The following is a 24,019-nucleotide window of genomic DNA, read 5'->3' on the forward strand; positions in this document are numbered from 1 at the left end:
TTTCTGTGAAAGAATAAGGTCCTGGCAGAAAAAGCTTTCATAGCACCTTCCTATGCTTATAGCCCTCTAATTTTCTGAATGATGACAGGCTGAAAGCAGCTTCTCTTAATCTGAGGCTTGATTCAGAAGTCCTTTTAATCATGTCTTCCTTTAAAGCATCAATAGTCACTCTGAAATCATTGAGGTTGCTCCTTTTCTTAGAATTATGTTTTTATTAAATTATAGGGCTACACCAGGGCCTGAAATATTAAATGTCTGGGTTTCTATGGTTATAACAGTATGTAGTCTTTGTGCCTGAATTTCAGTCTGGAGAAGAACGAAGCAGAATAGAGATGGGCATTGCCTGATACAGGTCAGCTGCTAACTGAGGGAGGAGAAAGTCTTCAATATTGTAGTTTGGGCAGCCTATTCAATATTACGTGATTCCTCAGAATGATCCAGCATTACAGAGCTGTGAAACAGAGTTGTGAAAACTTGTCTTGACAAACCTAAAAACGTGTACATTCCAGGAGTCCTTTACAAGCGTGAAACATTTTTCAGGACTACAAAACTTTATTGACTTGATAATCCTTTCAGGAGAAGTTTGGTTTTGCAACTACTGAACTACAGACTCAGTGCAAAGGATAATATGGTCTGTGTGGTCTAGCCACAGTCTAGAAAACCACATATCTGAAATGCAGGTCCAAGCTAGAATAAACCTAGGATTACTTAGCACTTCAACCACTTGCATCCTTTAAATTGCCGCTGGAAGTGAGAAAGAAAAATAAAACTTGTCTTCTAAACTGTTCTAATGAATGACTAGTTCATTTCTGCAGTGAAGAAATACAGTATAATAAATGAGTCATCTGGGAATATTTTTATCCTCAAAGATATTATGTGTAAAAAACAAATCCTTTTGGTGTTATTAAGTGTTGGACTCTAATTTTAATATATTCAGTTTTTGCTAACTGTATTTAGAATGTTGAACTGCAGTGTGCCTTGGAGTTCATATATTCCACCAAAATTAAAACAGATGGTTTCTAATATTATCTATCTTATGTTCTAAAGAGGAGACTAATTCTCCAAACCTCACAGCTAAAATGTTTGAACGAAGAAGTAGCAAAGAAGCTTCATTTATTCAAAAATAGCAGATTGTGTGTACAAGCAGAATGCTAATTTATTGGATACTGCGTGATCATTGCTCTCTGGGGGGATGCACTCTTGCACCTCATAACTCTTCCTGTCATGATTTAATGTGTAAATATGCCTCTCATTTTGGTAGCTGAATAGCTTTTCAGAAGTATCTGCAGTTCAAGTAATTTCTTAATACTTTTGATTGCATGGCAAATGGATGGTGGTGACCTTACCCTTCATCTCATTTTCTAGATTATTTAGTGTAATATTGGAACAATTAACCAAAGAAACAGAAGGTGGCAGCCACTCAGGTGGCAAACCTGGTGGCTTTGATGTCAAAGCCCTAAGAGCCTTTCGTGTATTGCGACCTCTCCGGCTTGTATCAGGAGTGCCCAGTAAGCTCTTTTCTATTTAATTTCATTGGAATGAATACTGTAACTGACCTGATTACTTTACTTTCTTGTTCCAGATGCTAACAGAAATGAGATAATATAAATTTGATTTTTTGTTATCTGGTTATGTATATAAAGTGAGTTTCAAGATGAATGATATTTCAAGTTGAACAAAGGATTGTGAATTCATTCAGTGTATGATCTTCTTGCACAGTTCAATAAGCAGACAGGGGAATACACTTCCTTTTTAGAAGCTTTATATAAAAGTAAATTACATGTTAAAATGCAAATACACCAGAAAACACAATTTGGACTTTTTTTAAATTCCAAAACCCTACAGATCAGAAAGTGTAGGTGGTCCTAAAACAGTTTATATGTTGGTAAGTGTATGCCAAAGCACATTACACATTTCATATTTCCTGCCCCCACCAATGCACATGAATGCCTTCTGTTTATCTCGGTAGAGCTAACAGATAAATTAGGAAACTTGAAAAGTAGAACAATATTGTTTAAAGAAAGCAATTGAATTTTCTGATAAGCTTTCCTGTTTTCGTTTAATACATTACTAATTACTGAAACTATTTGGCTGAATAGGAGGTTCATGGCTTAAAATTCAGCTCTTTCCAAGACATTCAAGAGAAGGAATCCTAACGCTGCGTTTATTGTATCATAGTCTGCTACGTGGAAATGATCGTGATGGTGTATATTTAGCAAAAGAACTTCAGTGAATAAAGAAGCAGTCTTATGAAATGTCAGGAAGGAAGTCTGTTAAGAGGCATATTTTGTTCTCACTGATACTATGGCAGCTTCATTAGTTTGGGATTAACTTTTTTTTGGTAAAACCAAAGTTTGGCTAAATAATTAAGGAGAATAGAAAAAATGGGGCGTTTCTGAAAGTGATGTGAAGACTAATGATGAAAAAGTAGGTAGCACAGAACTTTTTGAAGGCCATCTAAAATGACTTACAGCCATACATGGACTACATGACTTTTCTTTCTGAAAAAAAAAAAAAACCCCCACAGAAAAACCAACCAAAACCAAACCCATAAATTCTTGTGACACATTTCAATCATTGATTTCTGTGATATAACTTTTATCAACAGAGGGATTAATTAGACTTTGACACAGAGTTTTAGATTCTTATGAAGTATCTTACGTTATAGGAACACTTTGTGGTTCTGGGCAGTAGTTTTAAAACTGATTCAGTCTGCATGTCTGTATCATTAGTCTATAATAATGTGTAATTACAGAAAATTTGGTAAGGCAAGACATAGAAAACTGGTTCATATCTTGTATCCTCTTTTCTTTTAGGTTTACAAGTTGTTCTGAACTCCATTATAAAAGCCATGGTCCCCCTTCTCCATATTGCCCTTTTGGTATTGTTTGTAATCATAATCTATGCTATTATAGGATTGGAACTTTTTATTGGAAAAATGCACAAATCTTGTTTTCTTATTGATTCAGGTAAGTCATGAAATTGTTGACTAAAATAAGGGACTAATTCTGGTTTTCAACTCTGTGGAATTTCAATTTGAAATAGAGTAGGGGCCAAAGCACTAGAACTGTTGTAACTCCAGTTTTCACTGTAGTTCATACTTCTAGGAAGAGTGCATGAAATTTAAGAAACAAGAACAAAAATGCAAACCCCTTATAGAAAGAACATGCTTTGAATAGGTTTTCATTTCTGAAGTGTGTAACTGAAATGTCACTAGTGAAAGTAGTAAGAGTGACTATCTAAAAGCGACAACTCAGTAGTTGTTTGTTTGTTTGTTTTTTGCCTAATCTCTGATTACTGAAAAGCTAGCTAGTCCTATTCCAGGGTAGATATTTACTTTCCTGAGTCCATAATCAGACAGTGTTTCTCCTTCAAGATTGTGGCAGTTTGGTACGAAGTGCAGTTCTGAAATGAGTAAAGAAAGAAAACAGCGTTCCTCCATCCAGGTGAAATGATGAAATGAAAGTGCTTGTTACGGAAGAATTTTGAAGGAGTGAAACATCATGAGGGAGAGATCTTATTTGATGGCTAAGGGTACATTTCTATCAGCTAAATAATGAAGTAAACTATGCATAGGAATTAGTCCAGACCTGTTTTCCCTTGTGGTCCATATGTTAGTATGAAGTGAAAAACAGCAATGAAGAGGGGAATAAAAAAAATGGGCATGAGGAGATTCTAAAAAAATTCTGTTGTATTATTACATGCTTTTTTCCACTGCTTAATTACCTGAGCTCTTTTATCCTTTCAATTTTGATTAACTTATTTTAAGGTTGCAAGGCCCAGATGTGAGAGTAAAAACTCTGAAGCTCCCATGTGTTGCCTTTCTCAGGATTTCTCATGTTGATATCTGGATTTACCTTCCAACAGGGTTGATATTTGTTCATGTGAAGAGTTCACTCACAAAAATTTGAGAACTGAAAGATCCGTCTTTTTTTTCATTCAATTTTCAGATATACTAGTTGAAGAAGATCCAGCACCTTGTGCATTCTCAGGGAATGGACGTCAGTGTGTCATGAATGGCACTGAATGTAAGGGTGGATGGGTTGGACCAAATGGAGGCATAACCAACTTCGATAATTTTGCATTTGCAATGTTGACTGTGTTCCAGTGTATAACCATGGAAGGATGGACTGATGTGTTATACTGGGTGAGTTCAATAATCACTGAGTTATGTTTACTTTTAGACAAGCTTCAATGTTCAAGTGTAGGTTGCAATACCATCAGCAGGAAATCTTGGTGAGTTTTGCAGAGGAGCTCAGCTGCATACTTTTTCCAGTCACAGTGTCTTACTGGACTCCTCAGGCTAAAAAGACATTTTAGAAACAAATTTATTCGTTGCTTATGTGATTTTTTTCCTATTCCATTTGGATAAATGTAATACTACTTTTATGTCCTTTCGACTAGAGGTTTTTTTTGTGCAAGCCTACAGTTTTTAAGATGTCTTTTCTGATTAAGCTTAAGAGCTCTCTTTGCAGTATTTCTGCAGAATATTTCACAATTTTAACATAAATTAGAACAAAGCAAGCTCTCAACTGTCATGGCTTGCCGTGGGGACTGCAAACCATTTGTTAACCACTCAGAAACAACAAATCACAAGAGCTGTGAGCCTGATATTGTCCCTATAGAAGCAGCAAAATATATTCAAAAACCTAACTGTGTAAGTCCCCACCTTTAAATGCTACTCTAGCATCGGGTGTGGAATCTCCACAATCTTACAACATAAGCAGGCAGCTAGACACAGACTGGGAAGCTGAAGATATAATTAGTGCTGATTTTACAAATGAGAATGGAGGAAAAAGAACACACAGATCTTAAACGTTACAGGGTCACCTAAATTTGCAGGTTGACGTTTCTCTGCCTAACCCCATCCAATCTAAGAACATCAGATTTTTTTGTGAGTCGTTAAGCACTTTAATATCTGATGTGAGTGTTTTGTCCAAGGTCATTCAAGAAGTCTGTGGTAGAACCAACCTACAATAGGTGCTGAAAATCAATGAGAATGTTCTGTACTACTTGGTACTCAGCAGTAAGTCTTTGCAGCAGTTAGGACCTTATAACAAATATAATTCCAACTGGAATGTTGGAAAACATGAAAGAAGTGATTACTAGTAAGGATCGCTATTAGCAAGCTGTTAAAAATGGATGAGCTATCTCAAGATGTATCGTAGTGCAACTGTACTCTAGGTTATGTTGCTCATAGCAGCTCACATTTTGAATTTCTTTAAGTGTTTCTGGCCAAGTGGGACTATTTAGTAGTGGCACATCTGTTGTGGAGTGTTGGATGTGATTAAGGATGTGTAGTACTAGCCAGTGAATGACCACTTAATTTTATGTGGTCATTTGTTGCAAAACAAGGTGAAATATGCTGTTCCTAAAAGCTATAACACCAGAGTGTAGTCTCAGATAAAATCTGTGATATTAGAATATAGAATATGGAGATGTTTTTAGGAAAATGTCACTGTTAATGAAGATGGTAAACTTTTAGGATTGAAAGACAAAAAATTTGGCAAAATTTGAATCTCTGCTTCCACTGTCTGTTGTCAGAGATACAGAACTGGCTATAAACATGCAGCACTTCAATACTAAAGAGTCTAACCATAATGCATAGCTACATATAGGCTAATATATTCTTTCTCATAGTGTAAGTTTATAAATTCTTTGGGTTTTACTCTTCAACTCTTCCTAATTTTCTCAAAGAGACTGTGAGAATGTAGAAGTAGTATGTGCTTTATATGTCTTGTGTTCGTGATAATGACAGTTATTTTTATCTTTCCTGAGAGAAAGGGAAGGTTTGCCATGATTCTCTACGAAAAAATACACATTTAACATCTTTCAAGGCAAAAGGATGCCCACATCTTGGTACCCTCCATCACCAATCAAAAAAAAATAAAATTAAAAACATTAGGGAGTTACTGTATTTACACTGATTGTTACAAAAAATGGAGAAACAATTTAAGCTACTGGCTCACTATTATTTTTTTTATTATTATTTTTTCCCCAAAGAATTGAGCTGATTGATCTGATGAATCTCAAGACTTTGTAGAGTCTCCACTGGCAGCACAAAAACCAAAACAATTAAAATAGGATGCTGAATATTGTCATGATCAGACAAAATGAAGGCATAAGAAAATGAAAAACTAAAAAACTTCAAAACTGCTCACAAGTTATTTCTCTGTAATGAATTATTGAAGTAGAAGATATTTACAAGCATATAGATGTCAGTTTTCATTTTATAACAAATGATACTGGGATGTTTAGGCAGAGAAGCAAATATTAATTGACCTAGTGAACTGCCTCTGGAATGTCTTTCAAATGATATTTATACAATTAAATTATAGAGCTGGATTATTTCTAGCTGTAGACCAACAAATTGCCCATTGTCCAGCTGAAATTACTTGCTGAGGATGAGAATTTATGTTTTAATTTTGCCCCTGAATTAAGCTGAGTTAGATGTAATTGAAATAAAGATGTCCAAAGAATCTAAGCAAGCCATTTTAGCTAGAGGTGCATGGATTTTGTGGCTTACTTTTTATTTAGAAATCTGTTGATAAACAGAGTGAATTTTATACAAAACATAAACAAATAAAGCGAAACCCACAATATATTAGACATTGCAAAATATCTATTAGACACTACAAAATATATTAGACACTGCAAAATTCAGTTTTCCATTTGGTCAGCTATGTAGGTTTATCTTGCTAGCAGGTGTATCTGAGTGGGTGAAATGTGTGTAATATTTTGCATCATGTTATGTGGCATTCTGTTAGCAAGAACAATGGCTGAAAATGACAGCTTCCACTAACACTCACTAGCACAGTGCATCATTGCCTAGTTAACAACAGTAAACTTAGCATAAAAAATTCTCCAAGAATCAATAATGATTTTTCTTTTAGGCATATCTGTTATAGATTGAGGGCTTGAAAATGCTACTGCTAGGCACCTTCAGACCCTGGTGACTCACATGGAACTGCTGCTGCTCACCAGTTTGCATCTGAATCCCATATGCCCTATCATTTTTTAGCGTGTCTTCATCTGGCTCCTTTTCTCTCTCTAACTTACATGTAACTCACTTGATAGCATTTATTACATTTCATCCACAAAACCTGCAACTCCTTAGTGCCAAATGCTAGACTTAACTGTAGGAGGTTAAGGGGTAGTGTCCTTGTTTTTATCAGCCAGTGCAGCATAAGTGTTCCCAATTCGTGTAATACATTTGTGGCTGCACATCTGTACATCTTCTCCATTTAGATCAGGACTGTGTTTCCAGTCACAGCTCTGTTTGCTCTTTAGCCCTAACTGAAAGCTTATGCTATTAGTTTTGGATCCCAGTGCAGTCCTTGTTATTGGCAAAGTGGCAGCTTCTACGTGCCCATGTTTTTAATGCTCTAGCTCACATTCTAAAGCTGAGAGCATAGTATTCTTTGTCTCATTTTCAATTTGTGCTAGCAAGCACTCAAGAATTACAAAATCTGAGTATGCATTTGCATATCTGGCTTTAGGTTTTTTGCCATGTCTTTCAAACATCTAGATTTGTAGTCTATTAATGGCAAACACGTATCTTGTAAATTGCTTTTTATTTTTAGCTTTTTGACTTGATATGTAGGAACACACATAATGAGCAGTGGTACTTGCCAGTAAAACCCCCAATTTTCCCATGAGTACCAAAATTATCACATTTAATTCTTCTTGTTTTCACCCTAGTGAATTTATCTTGTGTTACTACAGTCGAATAATCTATGCTGACACTACTGTAACTTGAATGAAAGATAGGCAGGGCTTCTGTAAAAGAAGCTATGTGATGGGTTGCCAGCACAGTTGATTCAGTGATGGAGCAACTGTATTAGTGGCCACTGAATTTTAGTAAGTCAATTTTATGGACAGACATTGCATTACTAGCTCAAATATTAACAGCTCCTCAGTTTTCTGATGCCTGGCTAGCGCTATTCAGATCGATCTGGAGATTTTCGTGAGTGAAGCACTCAAGCTGAAATTGCTGTACACCGATGTCTTATATGTTTTTGCCTGTTAATACACCTACTGATACCTTAACATGATATTCTCTCAAGGATTCATGTTTAAAATACATAGTTCATTACTTGAAATGCCTGAGCAATCTAAAATATATCTAAGGAAAGGGATGTGAGGCTTTTTAATATACCCTTTACTAATACGTCAGCTTCTTAAAACTGTATTCTTTACTACTGTTTGATAGTAACGTATGTTTTCATCAAAGAAAACATTCATAATTCCTCTGCTGTTATAAAAAAAAGTGTGCACTTGGAAATCTGTTTCTTGTTTTAAAAGTTAAGCTTTATGTGCCCCAATATACTGTGAGACATCTTAAAACATTTGAAGAAAACCAATCGTTTTGGTAGCACAGTCTGTTCAGGATGCACTGCATATTTGCAAGTATCTAGTGTCTACACAGCCATTGCATTAATGCTACTGGAAATAACATATCAAGATAGAAAAGACTCTATCAATATTTCTTTAAATGGGTTTCCATAATCAAGTGCAAGAGCTGTGGCTTCCTTACTAGCTTTCCAATAGTACAAGATGACTTTCCTTACTGTGCAAAAACTAAATGGTAGAAAATAACTATATGTTTGTTTTCTGACTGGGTGAGATCTGAAAAAATAGAACTCCCACGTAAACTTATGTGTAGAGAAGAAAATAATTACAATAATAAAGCAAAGCAGTCTATTGATTTTTCAGGATGTTGATCAGATGACCAAGAAATTTGGCAATCTTCTAATCATGTCACCTTTTAGAATGCTTCTAGTTCAAGAATCTTAAAGGACAGCCTACTCAGAAGTAATATAAGGGACTACAATGTACTTGAAACCAGCTGATGTGCCGCCAAAAATTTTTTCCTAAATGCACACATATTTTGCAAATACACCTCACAAGAAAACCCCTTGGCTCTGGCACAAAATGTATTGCTAGTCCATAAACAAAAAGTTGCGAAATATTTTTGAAGTAATGTCAAAACTGTCACCAGAGTACTGAGCAGGAATCTCTTAAAAATATCTTTTAAAAAATTACCAATAGTCAATTAAGCATTATTACTCTAGAACTTTGAAATGAATGAGCTAATAAGCCAATGGGAAACAACTACGTTAGGTGATTGAGGTCATATTCATTCCATTTCAGCTGCAGAAATAGAAAGTATGTTACTGCATCCAAACCGTACTTTTCAGCAATTAATTTCAGCTTACAGGTCTGAGAGAAGTCAAAGAATGCTCGACTGCTTTTTTCTCTTTGTAAATCAGTTGCAAATATTCAGCAAACAATGTTGAAATTGTGAGGAAGTATGCTAGAGATATCTTAGAAAATATTTACTTCTGCCTTTGTCTGTTATATGTTAAGGGTAGCTTAATGCTGTTGTCTTGGCATCACTCAACACCACTCTCAGGTCATCTAAGGGAGACTCTTCAGTGAAACAAGTCAGCTCATCCCCAAAGGCATTGATGTGCTGCACGCACAGTGCTCTCAGCCTTTAACTAGCCAAAAATTTAACACATGATATCCAGCTGGAGAAAGAGGGGTAGACATTTTGGATGACAGTATTAACACACTACATAAATCACACTTAAAAGCCAGGGACTGCAGGCAGGATTTTTGAATTTGTGTATTAATTACTAGAATCCAATTTTATGTTAAAATCTAGCTTAGCCCCCTGCCTTATAGGTAGTGATACAGCCTAATTACTTTTTTATGTTCTCTAGATGTAAAAAGCTCCAAATCAATTTTAGATTGCAAAGAGACAAGACTTAAATTGCCAATATGTTAGAAACCTCTCTGTTAGAGAAAAGGGAATGATCAAATTCAGACATGCAAACAGAGCTACCAAGCCAAGGAATATAAGTATTACAATATATGTATTTGGATTAGCATCGAAAGGGATGATCATGTAATATAGTTATTTTCAAATTAACATCTTCACACAAAGACTTCCACCTGAGGAGGATTTTACACTACCTTATAGGGCAATATCTTCCCCATGAAGTGAACTTGATTGACAAGTTATCTAGTATCTCAGTCTTAGCTGACTGCTGACCTGTACTGCAGTCAAAACATGGAACTAATTTCTTGGCATAGATCATTGCAATTACTCAAAAGAACATACTATTTGTCCCCAGAAATTTTGAATAAAATGGGTAGAAACTGGATAGGAAGTAGGCTAAACTTTAGGTAGTGCTAATAACTCCACTAGTTGAATAGTGATTTTCTTCCAAGAACTTTGCCACAGGAAGCAAACTTACTTTTTAAGAGCATCTGAGTTCCCAGACTGTTTCAGGATAACTGTTTAGTAGACAAATTCAAGTCTATCTTGAGTATTGGAGTTTTGTTCATTGTTTCTACGTAAACTAACATTTTTACATCATCAGTCTGAATAGTATATGTTCTTATGCTTGCATTTCTTTGTATCCAGCATATGGGAAATACTAAATACATGCAATTATTATATAGTGTTGTATGGTGTATTTATATAGATGGCATAACAGAGATTAAAAGAAAGAAGGTATTTAATACATATTACCAAAGTGAGTACTATTACTCTGTTCATTTTAATGCATTGTAACTAAATATCTGAAAATAAACATAGTTCATCACATTAGTGAATTAATTTCAATAATTTTTTTTAGCTCTTGGATTTAACAAACCAGATCAGTACATAGGCCTAAATAAATTTATTATGTGAAATCAGTTTGGGCACTATAAATAGGTAGAAGCAATAAAAATTTGTTAATCCTAAATGAATGTGCTGCAACCAATGAAGGAATCGAACAAAATCAATTTTGTTATACCTGGAATATGGGTTTTGTTAAACCTGGTAGAGTCCTCCCACAGTCCAGCAGAAAACCTTTCCTGGGTACTGTTGTGTAGAGGCAGTACTCTTCATTTTGTTATGGTAGTGTTCATCTGCTCTGCAGGCTCAACACTGGGATAGATAACCACCTGAAAAAGGGAAAAGAATTTATTGGCAGTCACATTTGACATCTAGGCTTTCCTTGGAACAATCATTTGACCCCCTCCTCCCAGTTAATGACAGTAAGCTGATTAATAAAATGCCACCAACACTAATTAGCTGAAATAGCATTAGATGCAAAATAAAGTATCTGAATAAAAAAGAAAAATGATCTGCATTTAAACTTCTAATCAATATTGGGGAAAAAAAAACTGTAAGCAATCAGCTTTTGAAGAGTAAATGCTTTATTTGAGTATCTAAATTACATACTTCATTAGCTAACAATGGATAAAAATAACAGAAGAAAGAAATTGTGTTTTATTCAGATAGATCAAAGTAAATTAATAAAAATGAAACAGTGTCCTATTTAATTTGATTTAATTTGAGAGGGTCACTTATGTGTCCTATATGCAACTTTATAGCACAGTTTACATACAGAAGACGGGGGCCAAATTTAGAGGTGATTAAGTAATTATGAGGCTTTCTAGGTACTGTAACAATTTTTCACTTCTCCAAGGGGTGTATTGCTCTTTATGCCTACCTTAATGCCATGGAATTCTGATTTTCCAGTTGTTGCTGAGATGAAATGCTGAATTGAGGCAGTGGTGTCTCTGAGTTCGCATCCCACCAGTGTTGTCTCTCTGCTCGTTTCTGTGTCAGCAGTACAACAAAGCTGAGGTTGGCCAACCAGGAGACTGTCAGAAAAATCTGCACTTTAGCTCCAGAACCCAGAGAAGATGGAATATAAAATTATATGCTTTTACAAACCAACCTGGAGGTTGCTATGCTTCCAGCACAGCCTATTTTAAGTCAGCTTTAACTTAACTCCACTTCAGCCAGGAATATCCCAGGACACAACCTTTGGAGCTAGAAGGCTTTGAAAAGCTGTATGGTATGATCTGAAATGAGTAGAATAAATAGCCTGAGATCTGGGGTTTTGTGAACCTACATTGTATGCTTTGAAGAATGCAGGATTAATCCTATTTCACAAAATACTGATTTTTGAAGGATTTTTACTCTTGTCAAGAGACTGAGTTTGTTAGTCTTAATAATTTTAAAGATTATTAAGTAGGTTATAGGTAACAATAAATAAAACCTCCTGTTATGTGTCGATTGGAATGTTATAGAAGGAGGAAGGTAAAATTGAAACCTAAGGAAACTAAGACACTTATGAAATTAAGAAAGTTTAAAACCTTGTGGAAAATAATTCAGAATAGATTCTACAGTGTATCTGTAGTAGTACAAATGCAGAATTAGAGGTGTCACTGCATTGCTTTATCAATATCCCCAGTCAGGGCTTAGATTGATACAAAGAGCTTGCAACAATATTCAGTAAACAGCACCAAGTGTACAGAAAAGTAAGACCTTGATCTGCATGTGTAATTGCATGTAGGGATTTATTCACAATTACCAGAGATACAGGTGAGACATTTTAATGATTGCTAATTGGTGTTTTAGAGAGGAGTGTGCCATCTGCTACTGTGTAATGCTGATGGTTATGTCTGCTGTAAATTTGGCTTTCTCTGTTTCACGTCGGAGTCTTGGTCTCTGATCATCTATACTACATTGCAATGATAGCTGACTCCAACTACAGTGCAGCTAATGAGATAATTCACTCCAAATGCCAGATGAAGCACTTTTTCACTTACCAAGTTTGTCCTATTGGCTCAATTCTTCAAGACTTTGCAGGCGCATACTCACAAATATATACATGTCAATATAAAGAACCAAATATACAATGAAAACTAATTATTCTCCACCAAATTAACTTGTATTAGAGTAACTTGTCTCCAGATCTGATAGCATCAACAAGTGGGCCCCTATTACAAGGACTTTTGAACTGTTAGTTGCTCTCTCATTTATTGAAAGGGATAGGAAGAGCTTCTGAATTCAATTCAAAGTTATTTTTAAAGCTGTTCAAACATACAAATCTAGTTTAACATCTATATGAAAGGAATGAAAATGCCAGAGTGTATCCGAAAGTGGCACCTCAGGAGAATAAGTGTTTTCAAACACTTATCTGAGTAGTACACATCTACCGTTATGGTGTAACAGAATTAAGTGAATGAGAAGTACTTTGTCCATCATATCATCCATCTCATATGTCTTCTGGTTGATATGATGGCCAAATCAGTTAGAACTGAAATCCAAACAGTAAGACTAAATCTGGAAAAAGGCACGAAGAAAAGCAAGAAGGGTGGTACTTGAGGGCATCTTTGCAATAGGTGTTATGGGTGCTAAAAGCTTAATGGACTCAAAAAAGATGGGACAAGTCCATTGAGAACCATTAAATATGACACCTTCTCTGGTATAGTACATCCCTGAGCCACAGAGGATGCATGTCTTGCAAGACTTTTTGCTGAGGAGTTGGGATGTGATATCTCCTAGATTTCCTGGTGTTACTTGAGCATAAGTCAGGGGCTTTTATTGTTTATGTTTTAGTTGCAACTTCCACTGCATTTGGAATTTGTGTCTTTATAAGTCCTTATTCTGCACTTTGGGTGAGAAGTCAGCATTAATCCTTTCAACTGAGAACAGCTCATTTCTGAGGATGGAGATTTTCCTGTGCCCATATATTAACCAAGCTCTGCCTCAAGTTTCAAGAAGGCAAATTGACTCCTTTAATCTGTCTTTCATTGAAAATTAAAGAAAATGCCACTTGACATGCATGAAATGAGCTGTGAAGCCTTCCAAAAGGAAGGGACTTCTTTTTATGTTTTCATCTCTAGTATTAATGCAATCAGAAAGATTACTTCATTAAAAGAAATTACAGTGCATTACTTGAATAGAGTTGAATTGTCTCTAGAATTAAATAGTAGAATTCTTGAGTGGATGCAGTTTCAGGCTGTTGCTTTTAGGAAAGTGTTCTACTAGATAAAGGGTTCCTGAGTTTGGGATGCTTTTGGATGCATTCAACATGCACCCAAACCAAGGCATTTCTTCTAGCACTGGTTAGCTGAAGTTCCCAATTTTTGTATCACAGGGCATTAGTCCTGGATACATTTGGACTAAAAAATTTGGGTTAAAATCAAACTGCATGAATGAGAAGGAATTTTCGTATATAGTTGTGCACTATAAAGTGGATCAAGGAAATGCAAATCACAGTTGCTTGTGTCAAAAAAGCCTTTATGCTTTGACAGGCTTTAAGCCTGTCATAAAGCCTTTATGACAGGGCAGGGAAATTTCAGCTTTGCTCCTGAGTTACTAAGTTAGCACAATGCCTGGCTTCTTGAATATGTTCTCTCTGAGCAAAAAGAATGTATCAAGTTGGATTGCAGTGATTTCCAGAGCTCTTCTTTTTCCCAAGGTAAAATCATAAATATTAATTTTTCAGGTTTTTCAAAGACATTTATAGCAGGAAAATGTTGGCATCAACACTGGAGGAATTTATGCCTTCACTCGGAACTCTGGTGACTTGCAAACAACTGTTTACTAATGGATATAGTTCAGTTAGATGTAAAATGCATTCATATGTATTTCAAATTTGCTCTTATGAGATATTGTTAGAAAAACACTTTGCCTGTATCATATGAATCATTTCTATGAAGCAAACTCAATCCTAAAGTAATAATTATGAATATGCATTTAAAAAAAAAAAGTTAATTTTATTCCTAAACCATATGGCCAAATGCCCACAATTGAAAATGTGCAAAGGGCAGCGTACACTGGGACAAAGCAAAAATGCAGTCTGGGCAATAGGGTATTTTATTAAATACCTGAGCCTCTTTGTTAAGAATTCTCAAATGTTGGGGACTTGCTCTGAGGGAATGGGCATGGGATGATAAAAAACAAAACTCCACAGTTGATCTCCTTAGCGTAGGCACCTGCCATGCTAAGTATTGCTAAAAGTATTGCATAGGAGACTTTAAGTAGGTCAGTGTAATGGCAGTGTTATGAAAGACTTTGTTTTCTACATGAATATGCTGTTGCAGAATTGGACTATGGAAATTTGGCATCTTTTAAAATTGAAGGCAGTGATCCCAGCCTTTCTGAATGACTATAACCCTTCCCCATTTTAATTTCTCCAAAATGATTTTTATTGAAATTAAAAAAAAAAAAAGGCAAATCAAAAATATATATTTGAGGTTTCTTTTTTCCTAGCAGATCTAAAAAATTTAAAGTTACTTTTCAGTATCTCAGTTCAATTACTAAAGCATTTTAAAAGGTGATACATTGAGAGATTATTTTAAAGGATGTATGAAGTTGTGTAAAACCATCTTCTTTGGTGACGTAGGAAATTTACTTCAGTTAGTATAAAGTTTCATTATTACAGATCACTGTTGAAGAAAAGCGCCTATGGGCCTTAACCTGCAAAGACTTAATGCGTGAGCTTTTAGCTAACCATCCATAGGGCTACCTTGCAGAAATTGAGATTATGATACATTTTTAAAAGATAGCAGGAAAAACAAGACGTACAGTTTGCAAAACATTTGTTCGCGTGTTTAATATGTCTGTTCTAACAGAGATGTTAAAGACAGGAGTCAAACTTGACTATCAGTATAGCTCAAAGCCTAATTCTGAATTTCAGATATAACAAACAGCAGCATTCACAGAAGAGGAAAAAGGTTTGCCCAAGGATTGCTCTACAATTCCATATTCAGTCTTGAATGCTCATGTGATTTTTGTCTGCTGAATTTTCATGGCTAAGAAGCATCTTATGAAGAATCTAATGCAAACCTATCAGTATAAACAAAAAAGGCAGAATAATTCCTTTCCCACAGAAACATTTCCAAGAAGTTCTCAGGCGGAATTATTTTTGTAACTTACCACAATGTCTTTTAGCACCTGAATGCTACACACAAAACCAATTTCCCTGTGTTTTAAAATACTTTTTTTTTTTTTTTCTGAATAGGCCTTTCTAGGTTTCCATAAATATGTTTAAGTCCATTGTCTGATAGGTATAATGAGCTCACTAAGAACACGCAGTGGAAGAGGTCTTAATAGAAAAGCTTATGTGTCTATAAAGAATGTATTTAATGCTCAGTTACTTCAACCTTACTAAAAAAAAATCAGTAACAACTTTTTAAACTCCATTTAACCTTGTTCTTGACAGATTTTTTCTTTTTTTCTTTTTTTTTTTTTTTTTCTTTTTTAATTCAAAAGTGTTTCTGGAGTATTTCCATGTTTCCACTATGTTTCTAAAATTTTGTTTCAGTTTTTCATTTTCCTAAAATTGTGTTCACGTTTTTATACAAATTCATTCTCATTTATACAAATTCATTCCTTTTGAATTAATTTAAAATGTCTGACTGGATCCAATTGTAGTTATTTCAGGGGAAAAGAAATTGAAATTCCATGTTACAGGAAAAATAAGACTGCTTGTACTATTGACATACATATTACTGTTTCTTTTCTCAAAGGATCATTCATATAGCTAGGATATATAGATGAACTAAAAATCATATTTCAACATATTTTGTATATATAATTAGTGAGATCTGAAATTTAATTCATGTTCCAGGTGTTAAAGAACAGAACAGTTGAGGTGCATTTCTGTTTGATAATTTTGATCTGAATGCTAGGTTCATTCGGTATTTTGTTTTAGAGTATGTATTAGAAATGCAAAGTGAATGTGGCCAGTGCCTTCTGTCTTGTATTGTTCTTCTCTGAATACTGAAGGAATGCATAGAATGCTGTCTCACCTGACTGATTAAATTCTCCTTTTCTCTAACTCTTCATTGCTATTACTATAGTGATCTACTCTATAAGATCATCTTATTTCTTGCAGATGAATGATGCTATGGGATTTGAATTGCCATGGGTGTATTTTGTCAGTCTCGTCATCTTTGGGTCATTTTTCGTACTAAATCTTGTTCTTGGTGTATTGAGCGGGTAAGCATACACCTTTTTCATCATGAAGGCAGAGTCCTGAATTCAGTTGCCATGAACACACAGGTTAACTTATGCAGGTGAGCCTTCAGTTACGATGAAGTCTTTTAAAAAGCCTCTATTTCTTCCTCCTCTGATTAGAACAGAAACAATTTTCTGTAGCTATCATACAAATAACATAAAAATACCAAAATTGGAGTTTAGATCTATCAGTATATGTTCATGTTCATACTTGTGGCCAAATTTATTATAATCCTTCTGAAATTATTTAAATGTTATTTTAATTAATCATCTAAGGCATCACATCTACATATAATTTGGGTAAGTAAAGCAATTAAACAAATGTTCATTGATTTTTTTTTTTGAGACCTGAGTAAGCCATAAACTTTGTCTTGAAACCTACGTGATCTGGCAGCTGCAAAAAGGACTCTGCTATTTGATAAATGACTGAATCATAACTTATTTCCTTACATTTTACAGGTAAATGATGCAATAGGATGTGAATGGCCATGGATCTATTTTGTTAGTCTTATCATCCTTGGCTCATTTTTCGTACTTAACCTGGTTCTTGGTGTACTTAGTGGGTAAGCAGTTGAGTTAACATTGTGTATGCTATTGCTACTTGTAAGATGGCCTCTGCATTTACTCAAGCTTCTCAGCAATGGCTTTTTTGCATGCACTTAAGATTCTTATGTCATCCTACCAGTGTTTGCTCTTTTGACTGAACTGTGTGATTCTAGTGCCTGTATCTGTCTGACGTCACGTTCACCATGCTTGCCAAAAATATTCATTAAATGAAGCAGTAATCTCCTTATTCTGTAATATTGCACCAGGGAGAAATATTATTTAGCATCCCAGGGGGTATACGCCTATGCAAACATTCTCCCCTATAGTTACAGACAAGTTTCCTTTTCTGAAAGCCCAAGTTTTGCTTTTGTTCAAATATCCATAAAGTAATTGAAGTGGTTTTGGTGTTTACCAGTCACATTGCATAATATTTTTAATGGGTGCTTCAACATCTGTCTTACAGAAAGAATATGACGAGGTTACCTTGACACAAAGTATTTAGTGCTTCCTGAATTGTGGAGCTGTGTACTGCTGTGACAGCTTGCACCAGCAAGCTAATATATTTATCAATAATCAAGTATCAATTATATATTTGTCAGTGGGAGGTTGTCACAGCTTTTTGTTGGTTTGTGTATGCCAGGCTCGAGCCAAGAACTGGTGTCAATTGTAGCTGTATAATGCGGTTTAAACTGTAGTTGATGGTAACAGTTGGAAGGTTTTCTTCTTACAAAGCCCCCTTACCACGACAGGTTACAACTCCACTACTTTTGCCATTTCCTGGTTTCTAACTAACTCAAGCATGGGAAATATCAGTTTATGGCAAAGATATTTTCTGATAAATAAAAGAACCTGCTAGCATTTGAATACCTAAAGAAAATTACTGTAATTGTAATTAGTAGCTTTTAGTTATGTACCATTGTTCTGGCAGCCTTAGGTGAGTCGTGCCATCTTTGTTAGCCAACAGAGAAGTCCCTTGCATAGAAAGTAGCCTGACGCTCTAGTTGCTGGTGTCATCAGGCTGCTGGTTGTGTGTGCAGCCCTATTCATGGCTTTGCCACAGTACATCAGATTTGAAAGGAATACTAATGCATTATTACATTCCTGGAAATCAGATAATCAAAATCTCCAGTTGCTGATATAACTAATTTGCAAGAGGTTTTTTATCTAATGAGTAGTTTTACGCTTTTTTTTTTTTTTTTTTAGTCGTAAGTCATTTATCTGTGATAGATTCCTGTTACACACAGGAAACTAGGGAAAGCGTGCTTTTACCTTACCATCAGAATTACTTTACAAAGCAGATGTTTAGAAGCATAGAGGTAGTGCTAAAAACACATTGCTGATTTCTAGATTTAATCTCTTCCTTCCAAGACCTACCCTGTAAATTCTGATTTATACAATTGTATCGGCTTTGTTTTATCCAGGGACAAATGTGTGAACTATTGCAAAACTAAGGGCCTAGCTTTGATGTCACAGCCACACTGGACAAACAAAACAGAGAGAGAGAAGGACAGATAATTGAGGGTAGTTGCAGTATAACGGATTTCTTCTTTTGATACTGTTACCTAAGGCTGCTGGGTGACTAGACTTCCCATGGAAGTCATTATAGGATTAGGTTTTAACAGCTCCTTTTGCTGGCCCTTAAGAAGGTCACAAGCAGCAATTAGTTTTCTTCCTGTTGTTTGAAGGTTTCCTGTGGTAACAGTTAACTAGATATTCCCCTTTTGTTTTTAAAAATAAGTTGTGGGGAAAGTAATGCCAGATTTGGTGTTTTGTTGCACATGTTCATTTCTTCTACTAAAGCCTTGGAAATTTAGAGAGACCCTCACAGCTAAGCTTTACATTTACTTAGTACATTTAAAATACTTTATAAGGTTTGCAACATTATGGTATGTATGATATTTGCTGGAATATGGAGTTGTTCTTTAGTTGCTGTTACAATACAAGGAAAAGGTGTTCCCCTTGTCAGCAGGCAAGAAATCACCACTGATTTCTAGGCATTGCTTAATGTGTAGGGATCTAATGCTCTTTAGAACCCTTGCTGGCTTGCCTTCGATTTCCACCAAATAGAAATGGCAGTGCTGAGTATGATGTGAACTCTCCTTAAATTCCTAAAGTCATTAATTCCTAAAGTTATTTTCTGCCATAGTGCCATCTAACTGTAGTGTCACTTGAGAGCTCAGGGTGCTTGATGAATTGTTCAAATCCATGTTTGCCCTAAATTCACAGAAAAGCCTTCCTAACACTCCAGTTTTTTGATTTCTGTGCTGAAAAAAGTTGTACCAGTGAACTGAGATATGTGATATATAAATATCACCAATGATTGACATTGAAAGTGGAAAGAGAAAGGAAAAGAGAGTGTGCCTAAAAGATACCTATCATATCAAACTAATCTTTGGTACATAAGTGAAGAAAATGTCCTGGCATACTTGTTCAAAACTGTGACAAGGGCCAGTGTGGTATACTGTTACACTGATTTATTTTCATCATTAAATGCCATTTGTATATAAATAGTAAACATTTCCCACAAACTTTATATTTATACCTGCGTGTCTAAATTTTATGGTTAAAAATGATGTACTAGTAAAATCCCATGGATGTGTTTGCATTCCTTAGTAGACAGCTAATACTTTTCATTCTGAGGCAGGCATTGAGTATGTAACATGCATTCTTTGTTTTTATTAAGAATTATTAGCTTTTACATTTTATGCTCTTCAAACTATAGCATGAAACTTGGTTTATGATAAATCTACAAGAAAAGTTAAATTTTACTAAACCAATCAAACTTCAAGAATGCAAAAATTATGCCAACTGACTTGAAAAGCATGGCTTTGCATACAGATTTTGAAAGTGGAATCTGAATGCCTAATACACCTTTTCTGTATGAAAGTGTTACTTCCTGTAATATCAAGTTATGCCATGTACATTTAAATCTGTCTGCTGTTTTGATCTGTTTGTGGTTTTAAAATAGTCATTCTCTTTGCACTCCTTTGTTACTCTGTGACCATCTGCCCCTTCGTATTTCTGTAATGCCTCTTGTGCACTGCATGTTTGATGTATTTAGATACTGTACAAATGAAAGAGAATGATGATTTGGGAGATGTTTTGTTTTACATCTAGCCATTTCTGAAGGTGAGTATTTCCTGGTGATCCATGTCAGTTTTGCCTGCTGAAGGTGACATTCTTAAAAATAGAGTTCATGTTTTCAATAGCAGATGTGTAATGTAATAGAAATAATGTGTGTGTGGAATCTGCATGTGGGAAATATTTTGATTTCTGCATGTAAGCTGACTGTGGAGATTTTTTTCTAAATATTCCCCTGAATAGCAAGGATGGAGAGAATTCATAGGCTTGAGGTAATTCAGCTTTTTATAAATACATTTTTACCTGTACTAGATACTAATATTATTTACATTATTCCCAAAGGTAATTCTCAATTGAAAAACTATTGCAGTCTGCAGGAGTCTACAGGAAAAGGCATTCTGGAAAAAGACTCCAGGTCAGGTTTTAGAAATGGTTCCAGATCCAGCTCAGGCCCTAGTGCCATCTAAGAAATTATGGAGCCAGCTTTAAAAAAGACACCAGAAATGGTTCCAGCTCCAGCAGTGACCTATAGAAGTTGTCAGCCACAGAGATGCTCTCCAGCAATTGGCTCCAGATTCAGCACTAGAAAGGGATTGTGAGACAAACACCTCCATATCAGCTCTAGTAAAGGCCTCTCCAAGGAGCTTCAGAAAGGGCCATGCGGGAGGGCTCCAAAACATGCTCTAAATCCATTTCCAAGAAATGGCTGGGCAATTGAACCTAGATTCAGCTCTGGAAAAGGCCTCAAGAAATGGCCCAAGTCCCACTTTGGGAATGGGTGTTAAAATTGGCTGACGATCCATTTCTGGGAAGAGCTTTAGAGATGGCTTTAGAGCCAACTATAGATGTGGGTCTAGAAAAGGGCTGTAGTGATACCTCTTGGTCCAACTTCAGCAGAGGGCTCTGAAGAAGGCTTTAGCTCTGGCCTAAGAACAGATTTGGCAAACAGCTCCTCCCTAAACATATTAGAAAAAAATGCTCTGGATCCAGCTCTGGAAATGTGTTTGGAAGTGTGGTTCAAAACATCTGCTGGTTGGTAATTTCTTTCAATGTAGTGAATTTCCTAGGAATCTAGCCAGATACCTAGAACTGTCAGCTGATCCTTCACAGTAAGACTGTGTTTTCTGATTCTTTCAGTATTTAGATATATAGAGCAAAATACTTGCAGATATGGAAAGCTTCCATAGATGTCTTCAGATATTTTTCGCAATGTTGTTATCTTGGGCTGATCTGCATTTTGCTCATTCACATTACAAATTTAAAGCTGTATGTGGCTCTGAATAATTGTTTTAGTTCCATAAATGGCAGGGTGATCATGACATGGTCACACTCTATTTTGATGGCTATGTCTTTGAGTCAGCAGCAGGAAGTGGGTTCAGTCTGTTAGAGATCCCAGAGCAACTTTTTTTCCTTTGTAAAAATTCCTTTGATATGATGCAAGGATTAGGCAGTGCACATTTGGGGGAGTTTCACACTTGATGGAATGGCACAGAAGTTGGCACTGAGGAGCTGTCCAGCAGTTCTAGCTCTGTGAAGGGTGATGGACAGCTTCAGGAGTCTGCTTTTACCTGTAGCTTTGGTTACGCACAGTGTGAGTTAATGTCATAAACTGGTCCTATGTTCTCCGAAGTCATGAAATACTAGGCGCAGAAACTGGGACCTGAAGACAGGCGTCCTCCAAATATTCCAGGATAGAGTGTATCATGACTATTGGTGTAAGAGGCAGTGAGCTGAAACCAGAAATTTAAGTTAGAAATTGTAAAGTTAAGTTTATTAGAAAGTTAACAAATAAAACTAAACCTTAAAAAAGGGAACTGAGAGATATTCATCCATTTAAAGAACCTTTAAAAGTATATTGAAAATTAAAATAAATATGCCAATAATTCAGCAGGCATTAAACTGTTTTACGACGAACAGAGAAAATAATAAATTATAAAACTTCATAACTTATTTATCAAGAGGCATGGCTTTTAATGATGTATGATAATCTATTCCTGAAGATAGTCTTTATCATTAGGGGATGGTTTCTGCTGATGGCATTTTCTGCTCAAGGCATTAGTATTTCTTGGGGGTAGCCATGGGAACAAATAAGACCTTTCAAACACACTTTAATAAATCTCTGTAAGTTAAATTTATTGCCTTGATAAAGGACACCAAAGCATAAGCTTTGACATGTCCTTATATACATACTCCTACATGGAAGTCTTGCAGGTTACTAAGAGAATGTTATTTTTTTCATTTCTTTTTTTCCCACAGTATTATTTGTAATATATATGTACATAATTCTAAAAGCTAAGAGTATGTGTAGTCATCCATGCTAATCTCACAGCAGTATCTGTCAATTAATGTCATATAAAATGTGTTGGCATGGATAAGCTATACACCTAAGAACTGTATTCTACAGTATATATATTGGAAAAAAACGTCGAAAAAGACGTTTGAATAATAATGCACCAAATAGAAACCGGCAGTGAACTGTCATCCATAGTCTTTCAGCAAAAGGAAAATGAACTGGTTTTGACAGTGTTCCTTTTCACAGCAGGGGGAAGGCTCAGTAAAAAAAAAAAAGGTTATGGATAAAAATGTAACTCCCTCACATAAACAGAATATACATTCAAAATGAGGAGAGGGAGTTCAGCTCTAGATCTCAGCAGGTTATGAGCTAAAGGAGGTTCTTTGATTGCTGCATGGCTGGTAAAAACAAAACTCAAACAAATAGATACAAACCAAGGAAATACTATCTCCGATTGATCAATCACATATACTAATAGTAAATAATCAGCAAATACTGCTGTCTGCATCAGTTAATCTCATCGACTGCTTTAGACAGAGACCACTAAAGTCAATGGGAGTAGTTCAGTACTCTTGAATAAGAGCTTGAAGGGAACTGATTTTATTTCAGTTGTTTGAACTTACCATACCAAGGCTTCTTAGGGATTAGTCCTATGAGATAATTGCTCATGAACTCTTGAGAGGTAACAAATCACATCAGTTAAAAAAAAAAAAAAGACAAAAATGTGTCGATCACATTTCACACTGGTAGGGTGCACACCATGATGGTGGGTGGGGTGAACACACTCTGGGGTATGGTCCTATGCTCAATACTGCCAGTAGTTCTTCCTCTAAGAAATCTAGTGTGTCCTAAGCCAAACAGGTCTCTGCTCAGGACAGAAGGAGCATATCTTAATATGCAGATATAATAACAGACTGAAATATCAGATCTCAGTTTTGTTGCTCTATCAGGTTGTTCCTTAGCTTGCTGTTCCCACAGATGATCCTGTTGCATTCATGTGCACTCTGGCGCAATAATGCTGTACAGGCCCTCTGCTACACAGAGGTTGTGCTGGAGCCTTTCAATATACAATTTGTCAGTTGCTAGTGAACTATATGAAAGTAACTGTGTAGGTAATATAATTTTGCATTCCATCATCAAGAACCCAATGCTCCTTGCTCAAGGAAAATTCCTGCTAGGACTTTTTTGTGCTGCTAATATATTTAGGTTGGGGCGACCCTGGAGAAAAATAATTCTACAGTGTTCAGCCTATGAGTTTTTATTATTTCTAAAAGAAG

General features: G+C 35.7%; 1 protein-coding gene across 13 annotated transcripts in view; it reads left to right on the top strand.

The window, feature by feature from the left end:
* Positions 1 to 24,019, top strand: part of CACNA1D (calcium voltage-gated channel subunit alpha1 D) — a 185,519-nt gene that overhangs the window by 69,082 nt on the left and 92,418 nt on the right. For 10 of the 13 annotated variants that reach the window (XM_030502297.1, XM_030502300.1, XM_030502288.1 and 7 more), the window contains exons 5-8: positions 1,366 to 1,508; positions 2,817 to 2,969; positions 3,951 to 4,147; positions 17,282 to 17,385. In XM_030502297.1, coding sequence (XP_030358157.1) covers positions 1,366 to 1,508; positions 2,817 to 2,969; positions 3,951 to 4,147; positions 17,282 to 17,385 — 597 coding nt within the window. Of the gene's footprint in view, positions 1 to 1,365; positions 1,509 to 2,816; positions 2,970 to 3,950; positions 4,148 to 16,700; positions 16,805 to 17,281; positions 17,386 to 24,019 lie in introns of those variants that run through there. The other 3 variants (XM_030502289.1, XM_030502301.1, XM_032920224.1) reach the window with 2 other exon arrangements.

This window comes from Strigops habroptila, chromosome 11 (assembly GCF_004027225.2).
Source record: "Strigops habroptila isolate Jane chromosome 11, bStrHab1.2.pri, whole genome shotgun sequence".
NCBI classification, from domain to species: domain Eukaryota; kingdom Metazoa; phylum Chordata; class Aves; order Psittaciformes; family Psittacidae; genus Strigops; species Strigops habroptila.